At 35.9% G+C, this 11296-nt stretch overlaps 1 protein-coding gene across 1 annotated transcript; it reads left to right on the top strand.

Moving 5' to 3' along the window:
* Window positions 1–427: 427 nt before the first annotated feature.
* On the top strand, window positions 428–9724 carry LOC146939400 (cytochrome P450 714C2-like). The gene is made up of 5 exons (XM_085753065.1): window positions 428–791; window positions 7097–7323; window positions 7955–8205; window positions 8306–8663; window positions 9019–9724. The coding sequence occupies exons 1-5, from the start codon at window positions 503–505 to the stop codon at window positions 9442–9444; spliced, it is 1551 nt and encodes a 516-aa protein (XP_085609191.1). The 5' UTR covers window positions 428–502; the 3' UTR covers window positions 9445–9724.
* The last annotated feature ends 1572 nt before the right edge of the window (window positions 9725–11296 follow it).

The following is an 11296-nucleotide window of genomic DNA, read 5'->3' on the forward strand; positions in this document are numbered from 1 at the left end:
TATCTTGAATATTACCATCAAAGAATAAAGGAGGATTAATCGATCAACTATCGTGCTAAGCTCGTATGAAACCATTGCCATCAATTTATTTCAATCCCATGAGTGGTTTTTAAAAAATATGCAAAGGAGGAAAATAGTTCTAATAAAAAATATCGACTGTAGCCTATGTGGATTGTGGACTGCAAGTTAAACCGGTCAAAAGTCCATATACCACTAATGATAAATCTCAAACATGATTTTATCTAACAATATATAGATTTACCTACGTAATGTGCGGGTCAACGTCCATTAATCTAATCATCCTTGCTTACCATGTGGGATATATTCAATATGAAGAAAATAAACAATAAACTTAACATCTTTGTTTTTTATTAGTATTATTTTAGCTGTCCCGATCCATATACATTAATTTGGCCACTACATTCACATTTCCCTTCAAAATTAGATACCAACATTAGAGCAAATTAAATTTCCTTTGCATAGAAAGTGATTTCTTTTAGCAATGAAGCTCCAATTTGATTTGCAGTTTTTCACATCCATCTTGTTCATTGGTTTTGTTGCGCTGTTGTTTCGTTTGTACAATAGTTTAGTGCAGAAGCCAAATGTTCTTCGTTCTAAGCTAAGGAAACAAGGTATAAGTGGTCCACCTCCAACTATATTGCTTGGAAATCTAATGGACATAATCAGATCTCAGCCTACCACTCCAAATTCTCCTTCTTTTGAACCTCTTGTCACTCACAACACTGCTTCTCTTGTCTTTCCCAAATTTGAAGAATGGAGGGAACAATATGGTATGTCAATTATACATATATATGCCAATTGTATTTATCAATTATCATATACCATCTGTATCATATTATCTATGATCAGGGCCGGTCCTAAGATTTTTGGTGCCCTGGACGAAACAATAAAATTGTGCTCTTTTAATTATTCCAATAGTTTTCATCTTACATTTTTTGTTGCAAAATATTCATTTATAATCAAAGTTTTCTAAAAATATATTCTCAATATAATTAATCAAACCCAATTAAAAAGATATATATATATATATATATATATATATATATATATATATATATATATAGTACTAACTACTAAATAAAAATAATAATTTTGGTGCCCCTAAAATAATGGTGTACTAGGCTGCCGCCCAACCCAGGGCCACCCCTGTCTATGATATGTTACTCAAGTATTTGATATTTAATTCTGCTAGCTCCTGTACCTGCATATCAGTACATAAACATACTAATAAGTAATAACATGAAGGTATGTGTAAATGTAACTTTCATATAGTATAATATGAATTTAATTTGTATAAAGCTCAATGTAAAATAATTGTACACAATGTCCAATCAAATATCACTATTGAGTTTTTTTTTTTTGAGCAAAGGCAAAGTTAATTCATTTCATTAGAAATTAACGAATACAAAGTAGTTGTTACATGATGAAAGATATGGGGGCTAGGGTGAGATAGTGATGCTCTAGCAATACTATGAGCAACTCTATTTGCTTGCCTCTTAACATACGACACTACAAAGTCGGGTCTATTAAGTAGTAAACTTCTACATTGAGTTACAAGATCACCGAACTCGTTGATGGGAATAGTGGTGGTGGCAATAGCATCAGATAAGATTTTTGAATCGGTCTCAAACATGACATCACGCATTCCATGTGAGATAGCCACTTTGATAGCATCTAGAAGGCCTAAAGACTCAGCCTCTAAAACAGTGGCTGATGAGTAGTAGAAGTCTGATTTGCCAAGTAAAAATACACCCATAGAGTCACGGAAACACATACCATACCCCATAACAGAGTTATCGTTGAAAGCGGCTGCATCTCATTACATTTGATCATGCCAACCGGTGGTTTGATCCAAGCATGCTCTGAATTTGTGTTGTGGATCGGTGCCTTTGCTCGTTGCATACAACTCCATTCATTTAGTGTGTCCTTTGCGCGAGTGACTATATATGAGGGAGAGGTATCCGTAGACTCCCATAGCTTGGCATTGCGACTTTTCCACATGCTCCAAAGGGTCATTGCAACAAGAGCTTGCTGCTGTGTGGATAACCTGTCAATTAAATCAAATAACATAAATGCAAAGTTGTTAGCATTAAGGAGCAGATCTTGGATGATGTGGCGGACACCAATCAACTCCCAGCAGCTGATCGCTTTCGGACATACAAAGAAAACATGCATCTGTGTTTCTGCCAATTGATCGCAGGATAAACATGAGTCATCACAAGAAATTCCACGGGAAAGGAGGCTTGCTCGAGTAGGCAAGCATTGTTGTGCTGAACGCCATAAAAAGGTACGAACACGCGGTGGAATTTGCATTTTCCAAATAGAATTCCAGTGGTTTTCACTTCTAGTAGGAAAGGATGCAGTGATAAGGTCAGAACAGATGCGATGAGCTGATTTAACGGTGTATGTACCATCAACAGTAGCCTTCCATATACGTCTATCAGTATAAACTCAAGTGAAGAGAGGCATGGAAAGGATTGATGCAACATCCAAAGGGTTGAACAACGACTGTACCAAAGGAATGTTCCAAGAATTCCAACCCGGATTCAACAAGTAATTAACTGTAATATCCTCATGGTGCACGAACGGTGGAGTGGTCGGTTTGAGATTAGGAAGGGTGCGAATCCAAGGCATACGCCACAAATTAATTTGAGAACCATCACCTATCTTCCATCTATGACCCAAGGTAAGTAAAGATTGTGTACTCCATAGACTCCTCCATGTATAACTTGGATTATGGCCTAGGTTGGCATCCAAAAAATCCCTTCTCGGGAAGTATTTAGCTTTGAGGATCCTTGAAAGTAAAGAGGTTGAGTCGGATAAGAGTTTCCAACTTTGCTTACCAAGCATAGAGAGATTAAAAGCTTCTAGGTTCCGGAAGCCTAAGCCCCCTAAGCTTTTGTGACGAGTAAGCTTTTCCCATCGCAACCAGTTAATGCCTCGCCGCCCATTCTTTTTCGATCCCCAATAGAAAGAGTTCATCATCCTTTCTATCTCATCGCAAAGGGATGTAGGAATGAGAAAAGCCCCCATGCAATAAGAAGGAATGGCTTGGGCCACCGACTTGATTAAAATTTCCTTCCCTGCCCGTGAGAGGGATCTAGCGCTCCAAGCTTGACATTTTTTCCAAATACGATCTTTTAAGTAAGAGAAAATAGCCTTCTTGCTACGACCCACCATGGATGGTAGGCCCAGATACTTGCCACTTCCAATAGCTTCAGAAACGCCAAGGCATGCCATGATAGATGAGATAGAGTCTTGGGAAGTGTTAGCGTTGAACGAGATCGCCGATTTTCTGAAGTTAATGGCTTGACCGGAAGCTTGTTCATAGCTGCAGAGAGTATCTTTGAGGCATTGTGCTTTTGAGATTGTAGCCTTGCAAAAAAGAAAACTATCATTTGCATATAAGAGGTGACTGACAGACGGAGCAGTGCGGCAGATGCGAGTTCCATGGATTTTACCTCGAAGCTCATGATTTTTAATAATAGCTGATAGCCCTTCAGCACAAATGATATACAAATATGGCGAGAGCGGGCAACCTTGTCGTAGTCCTCTTTCATGAGAGATGGGGCCAATACGATCACCATTAAAAATAACATGGTATTCTACAGTAGAAATGCACATCATCATCCAAGTGATCCATTGGTGACAAAATCCCAGTTTACACAAAATAGCTTTTAAATAAGACCAGCTAACACTATCAAATGCCTTCGAAATGTCAAGTTTTAGAGCTACATCACCTTGTTTTCCTTTATGCTTGCAGCGCATATAATGTAGAATTTCAAAGGCTGTGAGCGCATTATCCATTATCGAACGAGAAGGCACATTGCTCTAGAGAAATCCATTTATTAATCAGAGGCTTCAGACGGTTTGCTAAAACCTTGGAAATGGTTTTGTACAATACGTTGCAAAGAGATATGGGACGGAGGTCTTTCATTGATTCTGGATTATCCCCTTTGGGAGCAAGAACAATATGTGTTTCATTCAAATCTGATGGGAAGACTCCCGTTGCAAGCCATGAGGTAGCTGTAGTGAAAATGTTGCCACTTATGTCATTCCAGAATCGGTGGAAAAAGGCAGGATTAAGACCGTCAGGTCCAGGTGATTTATCCGGATGCATACTGAAAACGGCATCCTTGAATTCTTGCTCAGTGAATGGTTGTGTGAGAATGTTGTTATCTTCTTCCGAAACTCAGGGCTGAACGCATGAAATGATTGCTTGTTGATCGCCCTGCTTCTCTGTAAAGATGGAATTGAAATAGTTTCGGACCAAAGTGCACATATCATCGTGAGCTGTACCCATTTGCCGTGTTCGTCACGAAGCTTTTTTATATTGTTTTTCCGCCTATGGGTTGATGCTGAAGCATGAAAGAACTTGATGTTTGTATCACCCTCTGCTAGCCAAAATATTTTTGAACGCTGCCTCCAGTAACTCTCTTCTTGGAGAATTAATGTTGCGAGGTTTTACTGCATAACTAGGAGTTGAGAATCATTGGCATCAGTTGCAGAATTACGAAATTCCTCAATGGCTGTTCACTGTTTATTGATTAGATGTCTGAAATTTGGAATGGCAGAACGACTCCAAGCTATGATATCCTCCACACAATAATTTAGTTTGGCAATAATGTTGGTGCTAGGATAGTGTTCCCAATTATTCTTCATAAGATTGACAAGTTCTGGCTCAAGAAGCCAAGCATTGTTGAATTTGAAGCTACGGTGAGGTTGTTTACATGGAATGGGATCAAGTTGCAGAAGAAGAGGTGCGTGGTCTGATATTGGAGCAACTAGCGTTTGGAGAGCAGTGTTTGGGAACATACTTTGCCATGAGGAAGTAACAAGGGCTCTATCTATACGGGCTTCCTTGGACCCATCAGTACCGATACTTTTAAACCATGTAAATTGGTAACCCAACAGGGGCATATCAAATAAGTGACAGTCATTTACGGCTTCCTGAAAACCGCGGATAAGCCAAGGAGGGCGGTCAGGGCCTCCCCGTTTGTCTGAGGGTGACAGATGATCATTGAAGTCACCAATAATACACCATGGATCATTTGACAAACTGCTGAGATGGCGAAGGAGGTCCCAAGATGCACGGGGTCTTCCCGAATCAGAATATTCGTAAAAGGCGGTGAGTCTCCAATTGCCGTGAATGGGGTCCTGTATAGACATGTTTATGAACTTTTGAGAATAGTTAATCAGTGAACAATTGATAGAGTTACGCCAAAGAATAGCTAGACCTCCACTTCGACCAATGCGATCAACAGAGAAGTGATTATCGAACCCAATTGTATAACATAAATCAGAAATTTTATTACGTTCAACTAAGGTTTCAATTAAAATAACAACATCCGATTTATAGACGCGGATAAGGTCTTTTATAGAAGGAACTGCCTTAACATTTCCAAGGCCTCGGCAGTTCCAAGAGATGATATTCATTGCCCCCGGCAGGCCTGGGAGCCAGGCTCTGCCGATAAAAAAGAGTTCTTCTTATGAGAAGCTTCCATTTGCGCAGGGATTGATTTTTTTGTGCTGATTGGATTCTGGTTGTTAGGTGCTGTCATAGCAGGAAGAATGATTGCTTCAGTAGAATGAGGTGAGATTTCAATGTGCCCTTCATTGGTAGTTAAGTCCCTTGACCGTTTTGTCTTGTTTGCAATAATTTCATCAGTATTCTCATCCATTAATTGATCCTCCTGAGTCTGAGTCATAGGAGTAGCAACTGCTGCATTTACCACATTTGTTTGGCGCATTAAATTAGGATTCCGTAACAGATTCATCAAGGTGCTGGAATTTTGACTGTTACCGTTACATTTGGTGACTGTAACAGCTGCCGGCGCAATAATTGTGATCCCTCCGTCTCTCATCCTGCTAGCATCGCCGCCATTGTTACGCTTCTTCTCGACGCGCAGCTCTGGACCCCAAAATCTGGCACCATCATCAGAATCAACCGAGTAAAGTTTTTCACAGTAGTCTTCTATGTGCCCCAACATACCACAGAAGTAATAGAAATTTCCTAGTCTTTCATACTTAAATTTGCAAACGCTAGACTCACCACCTGGCCTTTTGATCTTCTTCATACGCTTTAGAGGTTTCATAACATCTAGCAGAACACGTATCCTCATATATGAGCGAAGGTAATTGGAATTGTTTGCTGTGTCATACTCGATGAATTTGCTGATGAAACTTGCAATGTCCTTTCCCACTTTTTCTGACATATAACATGTGGGAAGTTCATGAATTTGGACCCAAAATGGAACAGATTGGAGGACGACTTGGTTAGGGATAACATTGCTTGGAATAAAATCCAGAATCAACAGGTGATTGTCAAAATACCATGGACCTTCTTTAAGACTCTTTGCAAATCAAGGTGATGAAAGAATTGGAAAGTATAAAGGTTTGGTTCAATCTCTTCAATCTTTACATCACGAACAGGGTTCCAGAAAGTTTCAGTTTTTTCCATCATCATGAAGGTTCGGATAGGTCTATTTGTTAGAAAACGGCCAACGAGACGAAGGTTGGGATCAACAATTTGTGTTGGTAAAGTATCAGGTTGTATTTCTAATTCTTCCTCTTCATCACTCAGAGGGAGACGGTGGAGAGAATCCATGGGAATTGAAGTGAGAAAGGAAAGGGAAAGTTGAAAGGTGTTGAAAGTAAACTTCTCACAAGGAGGGAACGAGAAAAAACCTTACTTCTCACAAGGAGAGAACTAGACAAACTTGACTTATATTTTTAGATACTTTAGAAGAAAAATATTATGAAATATCATTTTTGACATAAAAAAAAGCATTGATATTTAACGTGAGATATTTTGTCACGAGCCGATACACGGTTTAGCCAATAGCACTTTTCCTTGGCCGACAAACAAGGATGTCATGGTTTTTAATTTAAGAGATACCATGTATTAAATGGGAACTTCTACGGTACACCTCACAAAGGTACAAAGTTGTGAAAATTTCGTGAGAGTTTCTTTTCGTTCTAACCAACAATTTCCACAAAAAAAACAAAAGAAAAATCACTTGAAACATTAAACATCAACTTTTGAGCACCTACTTTCCATGTCTTTTATCAACAGGTAAACTATTCATGTTTTCTTTTGGAAACATTCAAACATTGTGTGTGAGCCAACCAGACATAGTGAAAGAAATCACCACATGCACTTCTTTCGACTTGGGGAAGGCTTCATTTCACAAGGAACTAATGGGGCCATTGTTGGGTGATGGTATTTTAACGTCAAGTGGAACTACATGGGCCCACCATAGACATCTCTTAGCTCCAGAATTTTACATAGATAAGGTTAAGGTAAGGTAAGGTATATAGCAATAACAATAATATTTAATTGCATTTTTTCCCCTAAATATAGCAGTTGTGGGATTTTGGTTTGTCAACTTTTTTTGAGCGATTTGAACCCTTAATGCTTTCCTATTTTTTATTTTATAGTTTCCCTTTCAATTTCTTCCATATTTTAAAGCATTTAATGTGACAGCATTTATTGACATGGAACCGAACTCTCATCGGTATGTGTAGTGTAACTTTTCTTTGAAATTAAAACGAAAAGGAGCCAAAAATCAACAAGTACAATTGAGTGCGAGCGAAATCCCAAATTAGGGTTTCATTTTTTTTTGCCCTTTTTTTAGATTTTAATATTAAAGAAAAATTATACTAGCTATAGAATTTCGTTTCATGTCAATAAATGAAGCCAACTTATACAATTGGAGAAATTTCGGGACGAGACTATCAAATCACAAAGGGTGAAAATATAAAGAGGAAAAATCACTCAAAAAAAGAGGTGGCCAAAATCAGGCAAATTGTGATATTAAATAGAACAAAATCACAATTAAGTCTAATACTAATGTCTTAATTATTTATGTTCACATTTTCCTCTTGATTGACTTACACTCTTACTAAGTTTTACTACATATGTCTTCCAAAGGGAATGGTGAATATTGTTAGTGAATCTTGTGAATCTCTGGTAAACTTCTGGAGTAGTAAAATAGAGGCGCAAGGCGGAGTTGCAGATATAAATATTGATGAGGACATGAGAAAATTCTCAGGGAATGTTATTTCAAGAGCATGTTTTGGAAGTGATTATTCAAAGGGGGAACAAATTTTCTTAAAACTTGGAGCTCTCCAAGAAGTTGTCTGTTCCTGGAAAAATCTCTCTTCGGCAGTTCCTGGCATGAGGTAATCAGTGTTTCTTTTTCTGATTTTACTATGATTTACAAAACTATCACCTTATTTTTAATCAATCAAATTAAGGTCACTTTTGTATGTACCTTAACAGATACCTTCCAACAAAGACTAATAGAAAAGCATGGATATTAGAAAAAGAGGTGAAAAGTTTGATAATAGAAGTGGTGAAGGAAAGAAACGAAAAAACTAGTTTTGAAAAAGACCTGTTGCAAATGGTTATTGAAAGTGCCAAGAAAAGTAATATCACACAAGAAGCTAGTGACCGTTTTATTATTGATAATTGCAAGAATATATACTTGGCAGGCTTTGAAACAACCGCAGTTGTTGCTTCATGGTGTCTTATGTTATTGGCCTCAAATCATAATTGGCAAGATCGTGCTCGTGCCGAGGTACTAGAAATCTGCAGGGGTAGAATCCCGAATTCTGATATGCTTTCAAAGATGAAACAGGTAACAAAAACTTTCATTCTGAGTAAACCATCAAAATGATTCCTAGTTTTTCCAATAACAAAAAATATTGACTTTGCTAACTGAACTCTTACTTTTATAACTTACTTTCGTATTCAAATTGGTCTCTAAATTTAGTCAATTACTACTACCATTTCAGTCTATCGATTAATGTTCGAAAAAGACTATTCTGCAAGACAATTTGCAAAGTCGAGGACATATTTAGAGACTAACTTGGTATCGTCCTGCAAAGCCAGTGACCGTCATTTTGATTCTTATGGCTGAGAAAAACTAATTTCAAAATACTACGAAACAAACAATAACTAATTAAACTTGTTTGTTGTGGCATGCAATGCAGCTAACAATGGTTATTCATGAAACCTTGCGCCTTTATCCACCTGCACCTTTATTGTCAAGGCAAGCCTTCAAAGACATGAAATTTGGGAATATTGATGTCCCTAAGGGAACTGAACTTTGGATATTGATAATAAGTTTGCATACAAATCCTGAAATATGGGGAGATGATGCCCACAAATTCAACCCAGAGAGATTTGCTAATGGAACTGCTGGTGCTTGTAAGGATCCACACGTATATATGCCATTTGGAGTTGGCCCAAGAGTGTGTCTTGGACAGCACTTGGCCATGCTTGAACTTAAGATGCTTATAGCACTCATTTTGTCCAACTTCTCTTTCTCCCTCTCTCCAAGATACATACATTCACCTGCACATGGGTTTTTAGTGAAGCCTGACCATGGAGTCCAGCTAGTAGTAAGAAAGCTATAAACCTTCGACAAAATTTAGGTGCACTGTTACATGTGTGTACCATTCATGATTGTTATCATGTGCGTATCAAACACATGATATGATCAATTATATTTTGTCTTCATCCTGTCTATTTATATTCATCTCTATTCTAATCATCAAATATTCTAATCATCAAATCGACCCTTAAAATAAAGCAGAATTAATAATAATCTTCTTCCTTCAAAAAATAATAATCTTCTTGCATGAGTGTACAAAAACATCACTGTTAATTGTATAATGTTGTTGCACTAGTTTCCTATTTTCATGTTTCCAAAATAAGTGGCTGGAAGTAGGGGTGTGCAAAAAATGTGGTTAACTGAATTGTATCCATAAACTGAACCAAACTGGACCACAAAAAACTGCACCATTTAAATGATTTATGAACTGAACCATAAATTCAAAAACAATTCAGTTCAAGTTTAAAACCGGTTCGGAACCAATTTAATATATTTGAACCATATTTTTTTAGTACACTTTCTTTTCTTCAAATTTTTATATTAATTTTTAATTAAATAATTTAATATATAAAAATAATTTAAAATTTTATTAGGACCTTTTTTTTCAAAAACTGCTTATTCAAAACAACTTATTTATGCAAAACAACTTATTAGGATCTCTTTTTTATAAAAAACCGCTTATTCGAAACAACTTATTTATGAAAAACAACTTATTAGGATCTCTTTTTCAAAAACAGCTTATTCAAAACAACTTATTTATGCAAAACAACTTATTAGGATCTCATTTTCCAAAATAACTTATTAGAAACAGCTTATTTATGAAAAACAACTTATTAGGATCTCTTTTTTCAAAACAACTTATTGAAAACAACTTATTTATGCAAAACAACTTATTACGATCTCTTTTTTCAAAACAACTTATTCAAAACAACTTATTTATGCAAAACAACTTATTAGGATCACTTTATTCAAAATAACTTATTCAAAACAACTTATTTACACAAAACAACCTATTACGATCTTTTTTTCAAAATAAATTATTCAAAACAACTTATTTACGTAAAACAGCTTATTATGATCACTTTTTTCAAAATAACTTATTCAAAACAACTTATTTACGCAAAACAGCTTAATAGGATCATATTTTTCAAAATAACTTATTCAAAACAGCTTATTTATGCAAAACAACTTATTACGATCTCCTTTTTCAAAATAACTTATTCAAAACAACTTATTTACGTAAAACAGCTTATTATGATCACTTTTTTCAAAATAACTTATTCAAAACAACTTATTTACGCAAAACAGCTTACTAGGATCATATTTTTCAAAATAACTTATTCAAAACAGCTTATTTATGCAAAACAGTTTATTACGATCTCCTTTTTCAAAATAACTTATTCAAAACAGCTTATTTACACACAACAGCTTATTACGATATCTTTTTTCAAAAAAAACTTATTCAAAACAACTTATTTACGTAAAACGGCTTATTAGGATCACTTTTTACAAATTAACTTATTCAAAACAGCTTATTTACGCAAAATAGCTTATTAGGATCACTTTTTTCAAAAAAAAACTTATTCAAAATAGCTTATTTATGCAAAAACAACTTATTACGGTCTCTTTTTTCAATATAACTTACTCAAAACTGCTTATTTACACAAAACATCTTATTAAGATATCTTTTTTCAAAATAACTTATTCAAAACAGCTTATTTACACAAAACAACTTATTAGGATCACTTTTTTCAAAATAACTTATTCAAAACAGCTTATTTATGCAAAACAACTTATTACGATCTCTTTTTTCAATATAATTTACTCAAAACCGCTTATTTACACAAAACATCTTATTAAGATCTCTTTTTTCA

The sequence above is a fragment of the Medicago sativa genome, chromosome 3 (assembly GCF_051527215.1).
Source record: "Medicago sativa cultivar Bolivia chromosome 3, Bolivia_mono, whole genome shotgun sequence".
Classification (NCBI taxonomy): domain Eukaryota; kingdom Viridiplantae; phylum Streptophyta; class Magnoliopsida; order Fabales; family Fabaceae; genus Medicago; species Medicago sativa.

Bases quoted from the DNA above. Each gene is read 5' to 3' on its own strand.
- LOC146939400 (XM_085753065.1), top strand. From the start codon at position 503: ATGAAGCTCCAATTTGATTTGCAGTTTTTCACATCCATCTTGTTCATT. The intron at 7,324-7,954 runs GTAAGGTAAGGT...TGTCTTCCAAAG, and splicing joins TTTACATAGATAAGGTTAAG to GGAATGGTGAATATTGTTAG. The intron at 8,664-9,018 runs GTAACAAAAACT...CATGCAATGCAG, and splicing joins TGCTTTCAAAGATGAAACAG to CTAACAATGGTTATTCATGA.